The sequence below is a fragment of the Oncorhynchus tshawytscha genome, linkage group LG04 (assembly GCF_018296145.1).
Source record: "Oncorhynchus tshawytscha isolate Ot180627B linkage group LG04, Otsh_v2.0, whole genome shotgun sequence".
NCBI classification, from domain to species: domain Eukaryota; kingdom Metazoa; phylum Chordata; class Actinopteri; order Salmoniformes; family Salmonidae; genus Oncorhynchus; species Oncorhynchus tshawytscha.
Genome location: NC_056432.1, coordinates 21,353,189 through 21,375,835, shown reverse-complemented (window position 1 = coordinate 21,375,835; position 22,647 = coordinate 21,353,189). Strand labels below are relative to the sequence as shown.

Below are 22,647 nucleotides of genomic sequence, written 5' to 3'. Positions count from 1 at the left end.
CTGAATAATAGTAAGGGAAACACTGCTGCTGCCAACTATAATAGCCAGGATTGAGGCGATAAACCATGGTAGCATTCTAGACTACTGATGAGCACTCCACATAAGGAGACATTTAGCAGAGACAGAATGATGACAAGGAAGAGGATATACAGACCGTTGATGGGATAGAAGAGACTCACTACTGAGTTTATCAAATTTAAAGTCCACTGTATTTGACATTGAAAAGCTATATTATCAGAAAACCCCTGAGCAGGACAACACTGGAAATGGCTTACTTTCCTTTTAAATCTCATTTCTATTGGTGTTCAACTCAAACCTGGCCAGTTTATTTTGACTTTGAGCTGTGATAAGGGGATGTTGGTTTATTTCACCTCATTTTGAAAGTCCCCTCTCCACAGACATGCAGTTGACAGGTTACTGAAAGTCTGTCCTTTATTGAGTATCTATAGATGGACTATGAAAAAACTTCCACAGCTTAAATGTCCTGAAAGTAGAGTTGTATAGCGCCCAGAACAAACATGCCTGTTAGATATGCTGGGCCAGCCCAGGACAGTGTCCTAGTAGGAGGTTAGAGAGGTGAGAAATGCAACCATGTAGTGCCATCTGCATCAATCACTACTGATCCATGGCTCCTCTGGTATGAAAATATTTACATATGTCTGGATTTCCAATGCCTTCAGAAAGTATTCACACCTCTTGACTTTTTCCACATTTTGTTGCGTTACAGCCTGAATTTATAATAGATTACATTGAGATGAGTCACTAACCTACACACAACTACCCATAATGTCAAAGTGGAATTATGTTTTGTTTTTTAAAATATATATTTACAAATGAAAAGCTGAAATGTCGTCTCGAGTCGATAATATTCAACCCCCTTATTATGACAAGTCTAAATGAGTTCAGGAGTAAAACATGTTCTTAACTAGTCACATAACACGTTGCATGGACTCACTGTGCAATAATAGTGTTAAACATGATTTTTGATTGACTGCCTCATCTTTCTGCCCCACACATTCAATTATCTGTAAGGTCCCTCACTCGAGCAATGAATTTCAAACACATATTCAACCTCAAAAGACCAGAGAGATTTTTCAATGCCTCGCAAAGAAGGACACCTATTGGTAGATGGGTAAAAAAAAAAAACACTGACATTGAATATCCCTTTGAGCATGTTGAAGTTATTAATTACACTTTGGATGATGTATCAATACACCCAGTCACTACAAAGATATAGGCGTCCTTCCTAACTCAGTTGCTGGAGAGGAAGGAACCCACTCAGGGATTTCACTATGAAGCCAAATGGTGACTTTAAAACAGTTAGAGTTTAATGGCAGGGATAGGAGAAAACTGAGGATGGATCAATAACATTGTAGTTACTCCACAATACTAACCTAATTGAGTGAAAAGGAAGCCTGTAGAGAATACAAATATTCAAAAACATGCATCCTGTTTGCAACAAGGCACTACAGTAATACGACAAATATGTGACAAAATTAACTTTATGTCCTGAATATAAAGTGTTGTACTCTAATATGTTATTGGGCAAATCCAATACCACTCTCCATATTTTAAGCAGAGTGGTGGCTGCATCATGTTATTGGTATGCATGTAAGTGTGGGGATAAAATAAAATTATGGAATGGAGCTAAGCACAGGCAAAATCCTAGACACTGGGAGAGGAATTCAACTTTCAGCAGGACAACAACCTAAAAAGAATTTGCCTGTCAAGAAGACCGTGAATGTTTCTGGGTGGCCGAGTTAGTTTTGACTTAAATCTGCTTGAAAAATCTATGGCAAGACATGAAAATGTTTGTCTAGCAATGATCAACAACCAATTTGACAGAGCTTGAAGAATTTTGAAAAGAATGGGTAAATATTGTACAATCCAGGTGTGCAAAGCTCTTAGTGACGTACCCAGCGAGTCTCACAGCTGTAATCTCTGCCAAAGGTGTCTAACATGTATTGACTCGGGTGTGAATACTTATGTGAATTAGATGTCTAAAAACATGTTTTCAGGAGAATTTTTTTTTTTTTAATCCATTTTAAATTGAGGCTGTAAAAACAAAATGTGGTCAAGGGGTATGAATACTTTCTGAAGGCACTGTAAATGTTAAATTTTTTGATAAGCAAGGTTTTATACTGGTATGCCAGTTTGAACATGGCATTAATTTTTTATATCTGTTACCTTATTTCACAACTGGCAGTATTAAGAGACAACTTTGAAAGTAATTTCATTTCATTTTGGTATTTATTCATTATTAAATCATGCACTATGATTCCCAAAAACCTTTCCTACAAGTGTGAATGGTACGCCACAAAACATGACTGAATTCAAAACACTTAACTATTACTCATCATGAGGATCATGTCAGTTCCCGTTAGGATGGAAGAGGGGGAATGAAACAAATGAAGTGTTTACAAGCTACTAGATGGATGAGGGACCAGTGGAACTTTAAAATGCGTAGACATTTCTCAAGTAAACAATCAGTGTTGGACTGGACACAAAAATGTCTCCCTGGCTTTGCAAAGCCATTCCACAGCTGTGCAGAACCCCACCACCAAAATCATTCACTTTTATGGCCTAGAAATGTTATTTCCTGGTTATGTAATGCGCTCATCTTTTCTTTTCATTTTACAAGTCCTTCCGCACATCAGGAAAGGATAGCAATATTTTGATAAGCCAGGGAGGAAAATGGAAAATGTAACTTAATCAAAAGAATAATAATCAAAAGAATGTATAAGCAAAACATTTCACTTACGGATAGTGCAATTCTGTCCATAGAAGCCGGTGCGAGTGCAGTCACATTCATAGCGGTCAGTGCCAAACCTTAAACACACACCCCAGTTTTGACAGGGGTAATAGCAACAGGGATTCACTGCAAATGAGAAAACACACACTTCGATTAAAGTACAGTTTGGGCACTGAGCTTTTCCTGACCATTTGAAATGACCAAGAACGCCAAAGTTTTTCCTAGTAGAGCACATACTTTTTCCTGATCACCATCATTGTCATAACAACGCACATCCGTGTTGTCAGCCAGGACAATATTCAGATGGTGTCCAATGTCTCTCCAGCTTGGATGCCACACTGAAGAATGTGCTTAAAGCACGAGCAGAACATTAATCTCAGGCTGGAATTTGATGTGTTGCCTGACTCCCTGGTGAGGTAGGGAAGATCTATTTAATAATACAGTTATGTGCACATAACTGCAGTAAAAGTCCAGTAAAGGGGAGGAGGGCAAAATCAAGTTCCAGCCTGAGTTCATTGTTTTGCTGATGCTATAAGCACATTTTTTATGATTGTCATCTGGCGAGGACACTCACCAAAATGACAGCTAAATGAGCATGTCATCTTAGTCAGGGCCAAATCCTAACTCGAGGTGTGAACAACCTAACCTACTATTTTCACACAAATCTTCCATTAGTGCATTACCAGTAAGTTGAATGATTTCCAGTTGAGATTCAACCTATAATTAATTTACAAGCCAGGAAAGAAGAGTGTTTGGACTACTTAAGGAGTCAGACTGTGGTTGGAGAGCTGTGCTAACAGAAATGTCTACTGCCATGAGGCAAGCACGATACCAACTCTCACATCCTTGGCCATGCAGTCACTATCATGTTATGGCTTTACTGTCGTTCCCTGCAAGACACGCATCCATTGAGATGATCATAAATATAATTTTCACAATGACGAGTATGTATGAGTGGCAGTAGTTCAGCAGATCCTTCCTCATTAAGCAGTATTCTTGAGTCATTTATATAACTGGAGTCTTCTGCTAAGAGGAAATGATGGCTTCTTGATAGGCGACAGTCCTATACTGTACTAGTAGTCAACTCATTCAACCAACAGGACAGATATTTGGTTGAATATTTATAGTATGAAATATGTATTAAATGCCAGTGTTCCTAACCCTTTCAAATGTACAATGGAAGTTAAGATTTATACCGTTAACTGGAAAAATAATGTATGATACAGCAGGATTTGTTCCCGGCAGATCATCTTCTAGCACAGAATTGAAAACAGTCTTCCTCCGCCTGCAAATATGCTTTGTGCCATCTGTGTTAACACAAACAAGTGTGCCAGTCGGTATTAGGCCATTATTACTACAAGTTTAGATAGCAATCTAAAAATTGTTAGATTACATTGTAATTGAGTGACTTTCAGTGACAAATAAGAGAAAATAAAATTCTAAATTGTGTATTTTACTATTCTAACTCTTAACAGTAAGTTGAGACCCCGACAGTTTATTATAAAATATTGAACTGGGGTGTATTCATTAAGTCCTGCACCAGAAACCGTTTAAGGACCAAATGGAATAAAACCGGGGAGGGACCTACCTGGGGTATATTCATTACGGAAATCGTTTACCATTTATGAACCAAACGGAAGCTAAACGAGAGCTTCTATTGGGCAATATTAGTTAGATCCCTCACTATTACGTTCCATTTGCTTCAGTTTAAGAAACACATTTTTTTTCCATTGCTAAATGTTTTACGTTTGGAATAAACAGTTTGTTGCAAAACATTTTGCAACAGACTAACTATTTTCTTTCATATTAACTCATGGGTAGACTGCTTGCCTAGGGCACATAGCAGTCCTATGAGTGGGAGATATCCGTCAGGGATGTAAATCACGCCTTGAATGGCAAACTACACTTGCCTGCTGGCGGTAGGAATTTATGGTCTAAATAGTAAGGGGAAAATAGCAAGCGAGGGGAATTCTTTTGCCATCTGGGCCCCTGTTCATTAGCTTCATATTCATGTTTTATACTTTGGAAAATGTACATAAGACTGTGCTCTTTATACGTTTTGGACATTATTTTTGCTTTTTTCCACACCAGCAGAAATCCACTTTTTCGAGCTTAAAGACAAGAGCTTACCCATGATGTTGCACATCGATGCAAGTCAATAAGTCATTGTTTTAGTCAAAGTATGATACACACAGAACAGAAATATAAAAACACAACAATCAGATATTTTAAGGAAATCACTCAAATTGAAATATATTCATTAGTCCCTAATCTATGGATTTCACATAACTGGGAATACAGATGTGCATCTGTTGATCACAGATTACTTTCTTTTTTTAATGTAGGGGTGTGGATCAGAAAACCAGTCAGTATCTGGTGTGACCACCATTTGCCTCATGCAGCACAACATCTCACGTAAAGTTGATCAGGCTGTTGACTGTGGCCTGTGGAATGTTGTCCCACTTCTCTTTAATGACTGTGCAAAGTTGCTGGATATTGGTGGGAGCACGCTGTCGTACATGTCGATCCAGAGCATCCCAAACAGTGGGTGACATGTCTGGTGAGTATGCAAGCCATGGAAGAACTGGGCCATTTTTCAGCTTCCAGGAGGTGTACAGATCCTTGCGACATGGGGCTGTGCATTATGCTGAAACATGAGGTAATGGCAGCAGATGAATGGCACGACAATGGGCCTCAGGATCTCGTCACGGTATCTGTGCATTCAAATTGCAACTGTGTTCGTTGTCCGTAGCTTATGCCTGTCCATCATGGGGAACTCTGTTCCGCACGCCCACAAGACGTCATACACACTGCTTGCCATCTGCCTGGCACAGTTGAAAACGGGATTCATCCATGAAGAGCACACTTCTCCAGTGTCCATCAACGGTGAGCATTTCCCCACTGAAGTCGGTTACAGTGCCGAATTGCAGAAGGCACTGATGAGGACGAGCATGCAGAAGAACTTCCCTGAGACGGTCTCTGACAGTTTGTGCAGAAATTCGTTGGTTGTGCTGTGGAGGTCGTGAAATTTTGTCAGACGGTAATTGTCAAGCAAATGACTGCTAGTTTCACGGTACTTAAAACACTTTTAGCATCTCCTGGATTCCACGCATAACCTACAAGCCACTGATGTGGACCTTTGGAACATCTACATTTAAAAAAAAGTCTAGCCTACCCATCACAATAAATGTATTATTTATAGCATATTCTGAGTTTTCCTTATTTTAAGTTGTCATCTGGCTTTGGGCTACACTAGTTCATTTAGAAGGCAAGATTTGCTTTGAATTCCATTGTGTTATTTTATAGTGTGAAGAAAACAGGGAGTGGCTGGCACATGCGGCTATTCTGTGTTGAGTGGTTGACAAAAACTGGTCCACCTACAGCGCATTCGGAAAGTATTAGGACTCCTTGACTTCTTCCCCAAAATGTTAGGTTACAGCCTTATTCTAAAATGGATTTTAAAACATCCTAATCTCCGCAATCTAAACACAATACCCTATAATGACAAAGCAAACAGGTTTTTAGAAATGTTTGCAAATGTATAAAAAAAATGAAACAGAAATATCACATTTACATAAGTATTCAGACCCTTTACTCAGTACAGTGAATTATAAGTGAAATAATCTGTCTGTAAACAATTGTTGGAAAAATTACTTGTGTCATGCACAAAGTAGATGTCCTAACCGACTTTCCACAAATTTCTTGTTAATTAACAAATGAGTTTTGGCGTGGTTGAAAAAATAGTTTTAATGACTCCCGCCTAGGTGCATGTAAACTTCTGACTTCAACCGTATAACCTTTACTTAACTAGGCAAGTCACTTAAGAACAAACACTTATTTACAATGATGGCCTACCGGGGAACAGTGGGTTAACTGCCATGTTCAGAGGCAGAACGACAGATTTACCTGTCAGCTCGGGGATTTGATCCAGCAACCTTTCGGTTACTGGCCCAACGCTCTAACCACCTGCCACCTTCTTGGATACAAGCTTGGAACACCTGTATTTGGGAAGTTTCTCACCTTCTCTGCAGATCCTCTCAAGCTCTGTCAGGTTGGATAGGAAGCAAAGCTGCACAGCTATTTTCAGGTCTCTCCAGAGATGTTCGATCAGGTTCAAGTCCGGGCTCTGGCTGGGCCACTCAAGGACATTGAGGTTTGTCCCGAAGCCACTCCTGCGTTGTCTTAGCTTTGTGCTTAGGGTCATTGTTCTGTTGGAAGGTGAACATTCAGCCCAGTCTGAGGTCTTGGGTGCTCTGGAGCAGGTTTTAATCAAGGATCTCTGTATTTTTCTCCGTTGATCTTTCCATCAATCCTGACTAGTCTACCAGTACCTGCCGCTGAAAAACATCCCCACAGCATGATGCTGCCATCACGATGCTTCACCGTAGGGATGGTGCCAGGTTTCCTCCAGATGTGACGCTTGGCATTCAGGCCAAAGCGCTCAATATTGGTTTCACCAGATCAGAGAATCTTGTTTTTCATGGTCAGTCATTTAGGTGCCTTTTGGCCAACTCCAAGCCGGCTGCCATGTGCCTTTTACTGAGAAGTGGCTTCCATCTGGCAACTCTACCATAAAAGCCTGATTTGTGGAGTGCTGAAGAGATGTTTGTTCTTCTGGAAGGTTCTCCCATCTCCACCTAGGAACTCTTACAGTGACCATCAGGTGCTTGGTCACCTCCCTGATCAAGGTTCTTCTCCCCTGACTGCTCAGTTTGGCCAGGTGGTCAGCTCTAGGAAGAGTCTTGGTGGTTCCAAACATCTTCCATTTAAGAATGTTCCAAACATATTCCACTTAAGAATGATGGAGGCCACTGTGTTCTTGGCGACCTTCAATGCTGCAGACACGTTTTGGTACCCTTCCCCAGATCTGTGCTTCGACACAATCCTGTCTCAAAGCTCTACGGACAATTCCTTCAACCTCATGGCTTAGTTTTTGCTCTGACATGCACTGTCAACTGTGGGACCTTATATAGACAGGTGTGTGCCTTTCCAAATCATGTCCAATCAATTTAATTTACCACAGGTGGACTCCAATCAAGTTGTAGAAACATCCAGGATGATCAATTGAAGAAGCAGGATGCACCCGAGCTAAATTTAGAGTGTCATAGCAAAGGGTCTGAATACTTATGTAAAATATATATTATTTCAGATTTGTATTTTTAATTCTGAAACCTCTTTTCACTTTGTCATTATGGGGTATTGTGTAGATTGAGGGAATTTTAAAAATAGATATATTTTAGAATAAGTCTGTAACGTAGCATGTGGAAAAAAGGGGTCTGAAAACTTTATGAATGCAAGTTATATGCTTAATTTAGAGTTATTTATGCTACTTCAGTTGTGAAAAACCTTAGAATGTATAAAAAAAATCCAAACATATAGCCTAAGGCTGCATGATGCCACTAATGATGATTTGAAAAAGTTGCATGGAAAGGCATGAGCTCTGCTCTGGGTTTTTTTGTGCAGGCTGCTCACACTTCAGTCTCTCATGCACAATTTGACAAGCACTTGATAATATTCTCACCCATCAGACATTTCTTAATTTAATCTGGTCTTTACATATAGCCTACTAATATATGTGTGGAATTATTTTTGATTTAGAATGCCCTATAAAAAAAAAAACATGTAATCCATACGCTTGTCTATACAGAAATCATTCAAAAATAGGAAATGTGAAAAGTAGGAGGCAAAGCAAGGGATATAGCAATATTTCAAAATATAATTGTGGGAAAACAGTTTGCAAAGCAAATGGTTTTGCTTTAAAAGAGAATACATAAAATACTGTTTTTTTAGTTATCAAAATTCTCAAATCAATTGAGTGAACAACCGTATAGCCTATTTTACTAGCACCAGCGGAGAGCATATTCACTATTTATCAATGTTGGTTCAGTGCTACTGAAGTTTGTTTTGGACAACAATTTCCTCCTCCAGTTCAGATGGACGTCATATGTGTGTGCCTCACCTTCTCTTAGGCTTATCATATGGACGTCGTATTATGTGTGTGCCTCACCTTCTCTTAGGCTTGTTATATGGACGTAGTCATTTGTATTAATCTTTGTCAGTGTCAGCAGTGTAGGCTACTCTGAAATTTGTCATATTAGAAAAGATTCTTCCGTCTCCAGTCATATAAAGTGTAGTAGAATTGCATGAAAATATGTTTATAAAAAGGGCACATTTTTCCCAGTCGAAGAAAGAAGAAACATAAGTCATCTGAAATAGCCTACTACATACGCGATCAGCCATGCATTGAACTGTATTTTTCTGCCAACAGTGATCGAGTTAAATTAGCCTACATTATGACTATCCAATCTACTCATCACATTACGAATAGTAGGCTCGTCTGCAAATGTGAAAACGAATGTAATGTTTTATTATAGAGGTTCATTTTTATGGTGAAAATGTGCTTCCCCAAACTTGACACACACCACATACTGTATGTTGTAAAGCAGATTAAATGTGCTTAATTTCGCAATAAATATATAAGCACGAGAAAGCTGGGAACTTCTTTTAAATAGTGGCTAGTCAAAACTCTTCACACCCAATTGCGCAATGACTAGGCTTATAAGAATAGAGGTTTCACTAGGCTCTGTAGGCTATGTGTTACATGGGTCCTTGGCCTATAAGTGACGTTTGGAGTCATTTGGCCATTTTAGTTGTAATACAAACCTTATCAAAACATATAGGCCTATGGACTAGGCTACATGTGTGCAACTATGATTTGAAAAAGTTTTTAAAAATTGTCGCTGTTTCTTGCCTTAGACTGCACATGCTGGGTATAATTCACAAGTGATAATATTGTCACCCATCAGACTATTTTCAATTGAATCTTGTCTTTACATATACTAAATAATATATGCGTGTGAAATTAGTTTTGATTTAGAATGTAACCTTATCATGCACCTGTCGGAACAGGGTCAGGGGAAAAAAAATGTGTCATATGCACCTAAATAGCAAATAGAGGAAGCTTTTCCCCACAGTAAATTTTTATGCCAGCCTGGTAAGCTATTCTCCTGATGCAAAGCAATGTGTTTAATATTAGGAACGTTGAGAAATAAACTAAATAAATAAATAAATAAATATAGTAGGTCTAGCCTATAGAAAGCTGATGGGATCCTCTTTTTAAGAGGCCATCAAAACAGCTGTCATAGTCTATAGAAATGTTTTGCAACATGAGTGTTGTATTTGCAATAGCATTTGCATTGACGTCAGAGTGATTAGAGAGACAATAGAGCGCTGAGTACCAGGCCATTAGCAACTGGCCGTTAGCAAGTTTGGTAGGCTACTAATGACCATCAGCGGCATCAGAGCTCAGTTTTGGAGAATCCGAGTTACCTTGACTAAACGGTCAGGTGGAATTTGACTGCAGCCATGACTTGTGGCGGTAATATGCTCACCGTAAAACAGCCCTAGCTGTCCAAACCCACAGTTTTATCAACCGTCTGGGAGGCTTGTCTCAGATTATCCTGCAGGTGAAGAAGCAGGATGTGGAGATCCTGGGCTAGCATGGTTACACGTGGTCTGTAGTTGTGAGGCCGGTTGGACGTATTGCCAAATTCTCTAAAACGACTTATGACCATTTAATTCTCTGGCAACAGCTCTGGCGGACATTCTTGCAGTCAGCATGCTTACTCAAAACTTGAGACATCTGTGGCATTGTGGTGTGTGACAAAACTGCATATTTTAGAGTGGACTTCTGTTTACATTTGAGTCATTTAGCAGACACTATAAGTCGCTCTGGATAAGAGCAAGTGCATTCATCTTAAGATAGCTACACATATCACAGGCATAGAAAGTACATTTTACCTCAATAATGTAGCTGTCAGTAGTGTCAAAGCTAGAAGGTGGGGTAGGAGGAGGATTATTTAAAGATACTGTTTGAAGAGGTAGGGTTTCAGATGTTTTCAGAAGATGGGCAGAGACTCTGTTGTCCGAGCGTCAGGGGGAAGCTGGTTCCACCATAGGGGTGCCAGGACAAAGGAGAGCTTGGACTGGGCTGAGCGGGAGCTGCCCTTCCATAGGGGTGGGAGGGCCAAGAGACCTGAGGTGGCAGAGCATAGCCTGAAAGTAGGGAGGGGTAGACCCTCTTGCTGTTCTGTAGTTAAGCACCAAGGTCTTATAGTGGAAGCGAGATTCAATTGGAAGCCAGTGGAGTGTGCGGATGAGCAGGGTGACATGAGAGAAATTGGCACGGTTGAAAACCAGGTGGGCTGCTGCATTCATTGCAGGGGTTTGATGGCATAAGTTGGGAGCCCAGCCAACAGCGTGTTGCTATAGTCCAGACAGGAGAGGACAAGTGCCTAGATTAGGACATGCGCCACTTCCTGTGTAAGGTTTTTTAAACATATTTTTTTACCTTTATTTAACTAGGCAAGTCAGTTAAGAACAAATTCTTATTTTCAATGACGGCCTAGGAAGAGTTGGTTAACTGCCTTGTTCAGGGGCAGAATGACAGATTTGTACCTTGTCAGCTCGGGGATTCGATCTTGCAACCTTTCGGTTACTAGTCCAACGCTCTAACCAGTAGGCTACGCTGCCGCCCCATGCTGCCGCCCCATGACCCAAGGTAGGGTCGGACTCTACGGATGTTGTAGAGCACGAACCTGCAGGAGCGGGTCACTGCCTTGATGTTTGCAGAGAACGACAGGGTGTTGTCCAGGGTCACGCCAAGCTTCTTTGCACCCTGGGAGGGTGACACTGGAGTTGTCAACCATGATGGAGAGGTCTTTGAGCAGGCAGGACTTTCCAGGGAGGAAGAATAGTTTCATCTTGTCGAGGTTGAGCTTCAGGTGGTGGGCCAACATCCAAGTTGAGATGTATGTCAGGCACACAGAGATGCTTGTCGCCACACCTGGGTGTCAGAAGGGGGGTGGGGGGAGTAGTTGAGTGTCATCCACATAGCAATGATAGGAGAGACCATGTGAGGATATGACGGAGCAGTGTGACTTGGTGTATAGAGAGAAGAGGGCCTGGGGTGCAGACACAGATCATCTCCACGTCACATGGTAGGAGCGGCCTGCCTGGTAGGATGCAATCCAAGAGTGTGCAGAGCCTGAGACGCCCAGCCTAAAGAAGGTGGAGAGGAGTATCTGATGGTTCACGTTGTCCAAAACAGCAGATAGATCTAGGAGGATGAGAACAGAGGAGAGAGAGTCAGCTTTGGCAGGGCGGAGAGCCTCCGTGACACAGAAAAGAGCAGTCTTGGTTGAGTGACCCGTCTTGAAGCCTGACTGGTTAGGGTCAAGATGAGAGTTCTGAGAGAGATAACGAGAAAGTTGATCAGAGACAGCACGCTCAAGTTTTTTGGAAAGAAACGAAAGGGAGACAGGTCTATAGTTTGACAGTTGAGTCAAGTGTTGGTTTCTTGAGGGCAGCAACTCGGGCCATTTTCAAGTCAGAGGGGATGCAGCCAGTGGTCAGGGATGAGTTGATGAGGGAAGTCAGAAGAACAGATTTGTACCCTTGTCAGGGGGACAGATTTGTACTTGAGAAATGGGAAAAGGTCTCCAGAGATGGTCTGGAGAAGGAAGGAGGGGACGGGGTCGAGCGGCCAGACCTCACTAGTGACAGGATGTCATCTGGAGAGAGGGGGGAGAAAGAGGTCAAGGCGTAGTGTAATTCTGTGTGAGTGGACACAATATGCTGAGTGTATGAGTAGTGGATGTCGTCAACCTTTTTTTCCAAAGTAGTTGACAAAGTCATCCACAGAGAGGGAGGAGGAGGGGTGGAGGATTAAGTAGGGAGGAGAACGTGGAAAATAGTTTGCTAGGGTTAGAGGCAGAAGATTGACATTTAGAAAGTGGCTTTAGCAGCAGATACAGAGGAAGAGAGGGTAGAGAGGAGGGAGGGAAAGGATGATAGGTTTTCTACATTTTCGCTCAGTTGCCCACAGCCCTGTTCTGTAAGCTCAGCCACGGAGCAGGAGGGGAGGGCCAAGCCAGCCAGGAGGAAACGGGACAGTGAGCCATAGGATGCGGAAAGGGAGGAGGGTAGGGTCGAAGAGGCGGAAGGGAGAAGGATTTAGCAGAAGGGAGAGATGATTGGATAGAAGAGGAAAGAGTAGTGGGAGCGAGAGAGTGAAAATTGCGACGGCGCATTACCATCTGGGTAGGGGCTGAGTGGTTAGGGTTGGAGGAAAGGGAGACAGAAAAATAAACAAAGTAGTGATCAGAGACCTGGAAGGGGGTTGCAGTGAGATTAGTAGGAAAGAAGACTCTAGTAAAGATAAGGTCAAGCGTATTGCCTGCCGTGTGAGATGGAGGGGATTGGTAAAGGGTGAGGCCAAAAGAGGCAAGGAGGGGAAAGAGTTGGAAGGAAAATCATTTGAAGGCAGATATTGGCAGGTTGAAGTCGCCAAGTACAAAGAGGTGAGCCATCGTCGGGAAATTATCTTATCAAGGTGTCAAGCTCATTGAGGGATAAGTCGGACCACAGAGTGAAGGAAAAGCAGCCAACAAGTGCTCAGCATATAAGACTGTTGGAAAAGCATTCCAGGTGAAGCTGGTTGAGAGAAAATGCCAAGTGTGCAGAGTACAGGGTGGCTATTTGAAGAATCTCAAATATAAAATATATTTTGATTTGTTTAGCACTGTTTTGGTTACTACATGATTCCATATGTGTTCTTTCATAGTTTAAGTCTTCACTACTATTCTACAGCGTAGAAAATTGTTTTTAAAAATTAAGAAAACCCTTTAATGACTAGGTGTTGCAGTTTGGATTTACGCATCCTGAAAATAAACGCTTAAACGGCAAAGGCTTTCTGTGGCAGAAAAATCTCTGTAGAACAATTCCCATCCCTTACAAGGGGCTAAAACATTGGTGAGATATGCACACAAATGAACCTAAAACACTGTTATTCCTCATACTTTTATTTCACTTAGCCTAATTACTTCAGCAAATTCTGTATTTAAAATCTGATATGCCAACTTGTGTCTTTGAAAATAAATGTAATAAGCATTTATGGACAGTGATGAATATAGGCTAAGTCATAAAATGAGAAATGTCCCTTGCCTTAATATCCTGTTTTGACATTTTAGTATAGAGCACAAGCTGCTAGGCAAAAAAGGTAATCATAACAGCAAAAGATCTTGCCTATGTAAGATGGCAAGGTTTTGCAAATTAGCCTCAAACACCTTAAAATTGATATTCATTCGATTTTTCTTGAATGTGGGGTAATTGTGTAGAAATCAAAATGTCACACGAACATATTCAAACTCCCAGTATTTGGGGAAAAGATCAGGGGTGGGAAGCCAACCCTCTTGGAGAGTTACAGGTACCTGACAAAATAAAGGAAACGCTTGAGTAAATAAGGGATAAAGCATATTGAAAGCAGGTGCTTCACACAGGTGTAGTTCCTGAGTAAATTAAGCAATTAACAGCCCATCATGCTTAGGGTCATTTATAAAAATGGCCAGTATTTTGGCTACCATGGCTAGAAGAAAATATCTCAGCGACTTTGAATGAGGGGTCTCAAAGAAGCATAGGGGGTTTAAAGTGTATCTGTGTTTTTCCAAGTGTCCAAGCCATAGACTGTTCACTCTGCTACCCCCCGGCAAACAGTACCGGAGCATCGGCTCTCGGACCAACAGGCTCCGAGACAGCTTCTACACCCAAGCAAAAAGACCACTAAATAGCAATAATGCTAAAATTGTTAATTAAATGGTTACACAGATCTGCACACTCACAAGACATATATATACATATATACACACACACACACACACACACACTCCCTCACACACAACACAAAAACACTTTTGCACTCATCATATGCTTCTGCTACTCTGTTCTTTACTATCATCATCATCAATCCTGATACCTAGTCACTTTAACCTGCATTCATGTAGATACAGTACCTGCAACGAGTATACATACAGCCTTGACTTAATCCACATTTGTTGTGTTAAAGCCTGAATTCAAAATGGATTAAATAAATAAAAACACTCATCCACCTACACACAATACCCCATAATGACAAAGTGAAAACATGTTTAGAAATGTTGGCTAATGTATTGAAAATGAATTGCAGAAATATCTGAAGTACATACCGTATCAGTCAAAAGTTTGGACACACCTACTCATTCAATAGTTTTACTTTTACCATTTTCTACATTGTAGATAAATAGTGAAGACATCAAAACTATGAAATAACACATATGGAATCATGTAGAACCCAAAAAAAGTGTTAAAACAATGAAGAGCCGACTCCGGAATGCTGGCCTTCTAGGCAGAGTTCCTCTGTCCAGTGTATATGTTCTTTTGCCCATCTTAATCTTACTGGCCAGTCTGAGATATGGCTTTCTCTTTGCAACTCTGCCTAGAAGGCCAGCATCCCAGAGTCGCCTCTTCACTGTTGATGTTGAGACTTGTTTTGCGGGTACTATTTAATGAAGCTGCCAGTTGAGGACTTGTGAGGCGTGTGTTTCACTAACTAGACACCGATATACTTGTCCTCTTGCTCAGTTGTGCACTGGGGCCTCCAACTCATCTTTCGATTCTGGTTAGGGCCAGTTTGCACTGTTTTGTGAAGGGAGTAGTACACAGTGTTGTACGAGATCTTCAGCTTCTTGGACATTTTTCACATGGAATAGCCTTCATTTCTCAGAATAAGATTAGACTGATGAGTTTCCGAAGAAAGGTCTTTGTTTCTGGACATTTTGAGCCTGTAATTGAACCCACAAATGCTGATGCTCCAGATACTCAACTAGTCTAAAGAAAGCCAGTTTTCAGCTGTGCTAACATAATTGCAAAAGGGGATTCTAATGATCAATTAGCTAATCCAAGTTTATCATTTTAAAAGGCTAACACAACGTGCCATTGGAACATAGGAGTGATGGTTGCAGATTTAAAAAAATGGGCCTTTGTATGCCTATGTAGATATTCCATTAAAAATCAGCTGTTTCCAGCTACAAGTCATTTACAACATTAACAATGTCTACACTGTATTTCTAATCAATTTGATGTTATTTTAAATGGACAAAAAAATAGGAATTTCCTTGTTTTTGAAAGAAAAGCTGTGACCCCAAACTTGAGTGGTAGTGTATATATGAAACGTTTATTTCTAGTGCAGTCGCATATACAATCAACAATCAGCTATTTGAACAAGGAGTGTTTCATCAGATGACCTGGCCTCCACAATCAATCCAATTGATATGATTTTGGATGAGTTGGACAGCAGAGTGAAGGAAAAGCAACCAACAAATGCTCAGCATATGTGGGAACTCCTTCAAGAGTGTTGGAAAAGCATTTCATGTGAAGCTGGTTGAGAGGATGCCAAGAGTGTGCAAAGCTGTCATCAAGGCAAAGGGTGGCTACTTTGAAGAATTTGAAATATATTTTAATTCATATAACACTTTTTTGGTTACTATATGATTCCATGTGTTATTTCATAGTTTTGATGTCTTTACAAATAAAGAAACCCTGGAATGAGTAAGTGTGTCCAAACTTTTGACTGGTACTCTGTGTGTGTGTGTGTTATTTATATATATCTAACACAAACACTACATGTCTATATAGGTCTTAATCCCATTTTACCTTTAGATGTGTCTATTGTTAGATATTACTGCACTGATGGAGCTAGGAATACAAGTATTTCACTACACCTGCAATAAAATCTGCTAAATATGTGTATGTAACCAATAAAAAATTTAAAATGTGATTTCATGCTTTTCAGCAACTGGGAGACTGGTAGGGATAAAGGGAACAATGAACGGAGCCAAATCCTTGATGAGGATACTTGAATCCCATTGAAAATCTGTGGAAAGACTTGAAGATTGCTGTTCGCTCTAACTTCACCAAATCCAGATGTGCAAAGCTGATAGACATACCAAGACGACTCAAAGCTGTAATCGCCGCCAAAGGTGCTTCTTCAAAGTATTTACTCAGGCGTGTGAATACTTACATAAATTAGACTTTTACATTTTTATTTTATTTAACTAGGCAAGTCGATTAAGAACAAATTCTTATTTACAATGACGGCCTATTTCGGCCAAACTCGGACGACGCCAGGCCAATTGTGCGCCGCCCTATGGGACTCCCATACAGCCTAGATTCGAACCAGGGATTGTAGTGATGCCTCTTGCACTGAAATGCAGTGTCTTAGACCGCTGCTGCATTTCATTTTCAATGAATTTGACAGTGTCATTATAGGGTATTTTGTGTAGATGGGTGAGAAAAATAATTTATTTAATCCATTTTGAATTCAGGCTGTTACAACAAAATGTGGATTAAGTCAAGGGGTATGAATACTTTTGGAATGCACAAATGCTTTGTATTCCTGCACATTGATCTGGTACTGGTACTTCCTGTATATAGCTTCATTCTTGTATTTTATTCCAAATGTTAACATTTTATTCTTACTTTTTAACTCTGCATCGTTGGGAAGGGCTCATATTAAGCAAACATTTCACTGTCAAGTTTACACCTGTTGTATTCGGCAAATGTGATAAATAAAACCTTTTGGGTGTGTGTGCACGCGCATCTCAACCCAATTGAAAACTTATGGGAGATTCTGGAGCCACCTAAAACAGCGGTTTCCACCACTATCAACAGAACAGCAAATGATGGAATTTCTCATGGAAGAATGATGTTGAATTCCTCCAATAGAGTTCCAGACACTTGTAGAATCTATGCCAAGGCGCATTGGCGGCTCATGTTGGCCCAACGCCTAATTAAGACACTATATTGGGGGTTCCTTTATTTTGGCAGTTACCTGTAACTCAAGGCAGGATTAGCTAAAGTTTTAGATTTACATGTTGGTTTCTTAAAGTCAAGGAGAGACTGCAATTCGTACTATGGTTAGCCACTGCCACCAACCATTAATATCATATTGAGTTAGCATACTCTACATTCAATGGCCAAATCATCTGAAAGTAACTTCAACCAAGTCGTCGAGTTTTGAGTGTGTATATTTAAAATAAACCTTAATACATCTGACCAGTGTTTTAAAAATGGCCTAAGGCTAAACCATGAGAAAACATGTAGATTTGCAGGAAATTCGCTTTAAAACAGATTTTGTTTCCTGGGCCGGACCCACGGAAAAATTATGACACCCCTAGAAAACTTGGCACCCCTGAATAATACTATAGGTTATAATAATACAAGATATTATACGCTTACCAACATTCGCAGAGGCGTCTCTGATCTCTTCCCCTGCACATGTTGGTAACCTTAGCAGCAGGACAAACGCCCATACGCACACGATGCACTCTAGAAACACAATTATCAGAGTTAATTAATTGAGAAACAGCCTATACTAACCAGGGTTGGCGACTTTGATTAAATATGTTCGGGGGGGAATTAATTGTAAGGAACTCACCTCTCATTGTTAGATGTAATGCATAAAACGCACCTTCAAAGCACGCGCTCTTCTCAGTAAGGCAGTGCAACAAAAAGTAGTTATTAGAGTACTCTCATAAATAAACACCCATACCCGAAACGAAGTATTTTCTGACAGGAAACTGTTTAGATACCATCTAAAAACTGACAAGTCCACGCAGAATTACATACAGGACATTATGACTGCAAGAATGTAGGAGCGAAACGAGTAGTGTAGCTCCCCATCTCCTGGTTCACTTCAGTATGCAGCCTTCTCAACACCCAGATTGGCTAGTGTGTAATGTAGTTTAATGGCTCCATCTATTGGTTGTTATGAGTGCATTACAATCCTAGTGAAGATACTTTAAACTAGTATGAATACTTGCTTTTCTTGCAATTGCAATATCCTTGAATTTTGCAGATTACACACCCTGAAAATCATCATCATCGTAAGTGTAACCAGTATAGAGGTAAAATGGTTTTATATTGGATATTCAGTTCTCTCGTCAATAGCTATTGAACCAAACATGCCATTACTATGAACATAATATATTCTGAATCAGGGGTGGATGAAGAAAAATCCACATGAGTTTTTATTTTATTTTTTAAAACGATTTCAGATTTCAATCTTCAATAGCTCTTACACAAAGCGTTCCAAAGATTATGAAAATTACATATTCTGAATCGGGGGAGGATAGACAAAAACGTACAGAGTCATCATTTAGGATGTGGAGTTCCAGGTCCCAGTGGGAATTTACAATGCAGGAGGGAAAAAACAAGAATAAGAAACAAACTTTTAAAAACACGAGGCTACGTCCATTTGGCGCAGGCCTACATGCAACACGCATCTGCAGTGGGGAACTTCACGGAAAGAAACCTTTCATTTCTCTTTTTCTGTGGGTTTTATGGCGGACTACACCCCAAAAAAGTGTATAGCCACTACAAACTGGACAGGGTTAAAACATGTTTCTTTAAAGAAAATCCATATGTGATGGGGAAAACTAACTTCATCCACCCAAATAAAAACAAAAACAAAACTCCCACTTCTTCCTCCCTTCAAATCTTTGCATATGGCTCTAGCCCAATATTGGACTAAAGGAGCCTAATGTTAATCCTTAGTTTAAGGACCTTACTTGTTCTGTTTAAAGTGTGAATTGGCTCTTGGAGCCAAAACAGGCAAATACTCTAATTAAACCTGATTTGATTTTCAATTGTGGTATAGTTCTAGAAACATAACCGGTTTTAACTCAGTTGCAGCCAACAGTATTTGTCAGACTGTGAAAACACATTTGTTGTGTCTCTGCTGACAAGGTAAAAATCTGTCGTTCTGCCCCTGAGCAAGGCAGTTAACCCACTGTTCCCCGGGTGCCGAAGATGTGGATGTCGATTATGGCAGTCCCCCGCACCTCTCTGATTCAGAGTTGGGTTAAATGAGGAAGACACATTTCAGTTGAATGCATTCAGTTGTACAAATGACTAGGTATCCCCCTTTCCCTTTCTTCCTTTTACAAACAGGTGTTTGGAGATGCAGATAGCTAATTAGCACAAATAGTCCACTCTGTTTTCAATCTGTTTTCCGTAAACAAGCGCTGTAACATGGGAATATGGCCGTGTGGGAACATTAAGCCTATAAAGGTGTATATCAATTTAACCTTTTTTTAATGATTTCTCGCCGATATAAAAGATAAAGTCTTAATGCTTCCAAACCGCAAAGTGTGTGTTGCTGTTCAGAAGCTTTGCGGCTCTTAACAAAACTCCCCCCTACAGAAGACACCTTCATCCAATGACTCTTCTGTGTAATGTAATGGAACTGAAAGTCATGATCAAGGGCTAGTACGTCCCGTGACAATACTCCATGCAATTGCTTCAACGAGAAGTCTTTCAGTCCCAGGAACCGCTCCACAATGATATCTATTTTCCTGGACTTCCTGTGGCACTGTCCTTGGCGGTGCCATTCATCACCATAGCTATAAAGATCACAAAGTACACCTTCTTAACCTGTAAAATATCTGGATCTTGCTGGTGAAAGGCAACCCCTGCAGCCTGCAGTGAAGGCCTATCTACCACTATGGCTGTTACGGTGACCTTATTGCCAAACCGGCAGTCACAAGTCATGAAGGCAGCCAAATTCCATGTGACCATTTAGCCAAGGTAATTAGGCTTCTCCAAGCTCTGATGCTGCTGATGGTCATTAGTAGCCTACCAAACTTGCGAATTGCCTGGTACCCTGCACTCTATTGTCCCTCTAAACACTCTCATATCAATGCAAAGGTAATCGAAAATCTAATCAAACACTCCATGAGAGCCCATGAGCTATTGTTGCGCAACATTTATATAGGCTATGCAATTGCTTGAGAAAAAACAGAGTGATCATCTTTCTATAGGCTAGGCTTACTATATTTATTTCTCAACTTTCCTAATATTAAGCACATTGCTTCTCTTCACAACAGGAGTATAGCCTACCTGGCTGACATGAAAATCAACCACGGGAAAAGTGTCCTCCATTCACTATTTAAGTGCCTAGATGACATGTATTTTTTTCCGCCGCCACTGTTTTGAGACAGGTGCATGATAAGGTCCATTCTAAATCAAAACAAATTTCCCACATATATTATTTAGTATATGTAAAGACGAGATTAAATCAAGAATCGTCTGCTGGGTGACAATACTAGCCTATCACTTTTGAATGATGTATTATGCCTTGTGAATGATGCCCAGCGTAAGGCAAGAAACAATGCCTTTTTTTTGCGACTTTTTCTAATCATAGTCTCAGACCTCATGAGGCCTAGCCCATAGACCTATATGTTTTAATAAGGTCAGTCTCACACCTCATGTAGCCTAGCCCATAGACATATATGTTTTAATAAGGTCAGTATCACACCTCATGTAGCCTAGCCCATAGACCTATATGTTTTAATAAGGTCAGTATCACACCTCATGTAGCCTAGCCCATAGACCTATATGTTTTAATAAGGTCAGTATCACACCTCATGTAGCTTAGCCCATAGACCTATATGTTTTAATAAGGTCAGTATCACACCTCATGTAGCTTAGCCCATAGACCTATATGTTTTAATAAGGTCAGTATCACACCTCATGTAGCCTAGCCCATAGACATATATGTTTTAATAAAGTTTGTATCACAACTAAAGTGGCCAAAAACTTCTTAAAATGAAACACATGAATCCGCTTTACAGGTGTAGAGCCTAATTGACATACATAAGCAGCGTGTGAGTTTCAAGTTTGGGGAAGATCATTTCCTCCATAAAAATGCAGCTTTATAATAAAAGCATTACATGCATAATCACATTTGCGGTCACTTTTGATAAAGGTGTTTTCCTGGTAATGGAACCTTTCACACTGCCCTGTGCCCATTGCTGCACTTATAATGTGAAGAAGAGTTTATCAACATTTTAAGCTAAACGTTCTGATCTGTTGTCAGCTTCATTGCGTAAAAACATTGTTTTGATGCTAGTGGTTGTATTAATTTGGGATCTATAGCATTCCACAACTGTTCCTGACTATGTTTGGAATATTTATTTCTTGCATAGAATAGGTCAACTTTTGTAACATGGGGGATAGTAGATTGACATAGGCTAGTACTTTTGCTGTTCGTTAGGCCTACTCGTCTTGTTCGCTGATGAAAAGTAAATGTGGACAGTTCTTCCAAATTCTTGAATATGCACCTCGGAATTGGATAAGGACACGTACAGTTGCGTTCCTGATGTGTCTGTCTTCACTTGTAGCCTGTGAGAAACACCTGATCACGTGATGGAGAGCCATGTGAGTGAGATGTGCTTCAGAGCACGCAGCACTCAGTGAGAAGGGAATTATAATTAGTATATTCGGCCACTGGCCGTAAAAGGCATGGATTTTTTTTAGGGGGCATTACGGCCACACAAAGGGGACGCTGCCGGGAAATTCAAGGCATTATCAAGTGCTTGTCAAATTGTGAATGAGAGACTGATGAAGTTTGTATTGCCTATGCAAAAAAACAAAGCAGAGTTCATGCCTTTCATGCAACCTTTTTCAAATCATCATTAGAGTCGCATCATGCACCTTACAATGGATTAAAAATCAAAACATACAGCTCAACATTTGTAGAACAACTAAAGTTACATTAATAACTCTAAATGAAGCATATAGGAGTACCTGTTTATTTGTTAACTGCTCAACACAGAATAGCAGCATGTGCGCACTCCCTCAAATCGTTTGGAGAAAATATCCTTTGTATTTTATTCAGCTTTGTTCAATTGTATTATTCATACTAAGAAATAATAATAACGCTATCGGAATTCTAAACAAATCTTGTCCTTTAAATGAACTAGTGTAGCCCATAGCCATAGCCAGATGAGGACCTAACATAAGGACAACTCAGAGTATGCTATTCTGTTCTTCTGAAATAGACTACATTTTCTTCATATCATGTTTCTTTAGACCTGTCTAAAATAAATAATGGATTTATTGTGAAGGTGTAGGCTATATTACATGGATTTATTAGACTTTTTAAAATGTAGATGTTTCAAAGGTCTGCATCAGTGGCTTGTAGGCTATGTGCGGAAGCCAGGAGATGCTAAATGTGTTTA

At 40.3% G+C, this 22,647-nt stretch overlaps 1 protein-coding gene across 2 annotated transcripts in view; it reads right to left on the bottom strand.

The window, feature by feature from the left end:
* Nucleotides 1–18,341, bottom strand: part of ptgs1 (prostaglandin-endoperoxide synthase 1) — a 48,376-nt gene extending 30,035 nt beyond the window's left edge. The window contains exons 1-3 of one of the 2 annotated variants that reach the window (XM_024400032.2): nucleotides 18,063–18,341; nucleotides 17,864–17,953; nucleotides 2,762–2,878 (exon numbers count right to left, since the gene is read on the bottom strand). In XM_024400032.2, the coding sequence (XP_024255800.1) occupies nucleotides 2,762–2,878; nucleotides 17,864–17,953; nucleotides 18,063–18,069 (214 nt within the window). In that variant the 5' untranslated portion in view covers nucleotides 18,070–18,341. Of the gene's footprint in view, nucleotides 1–2,761; nucleotides 2,879–2,989; nucleotides 3,013–17,863; nucleotides 17,954–18,062 lie in introns of those variants that run through there. The other variant, XM_024400033.2, reaches the window with a different exon arrangement.
* Nucleotides 18,342–22,647: the final 4,306 nt, after the last annotated feature.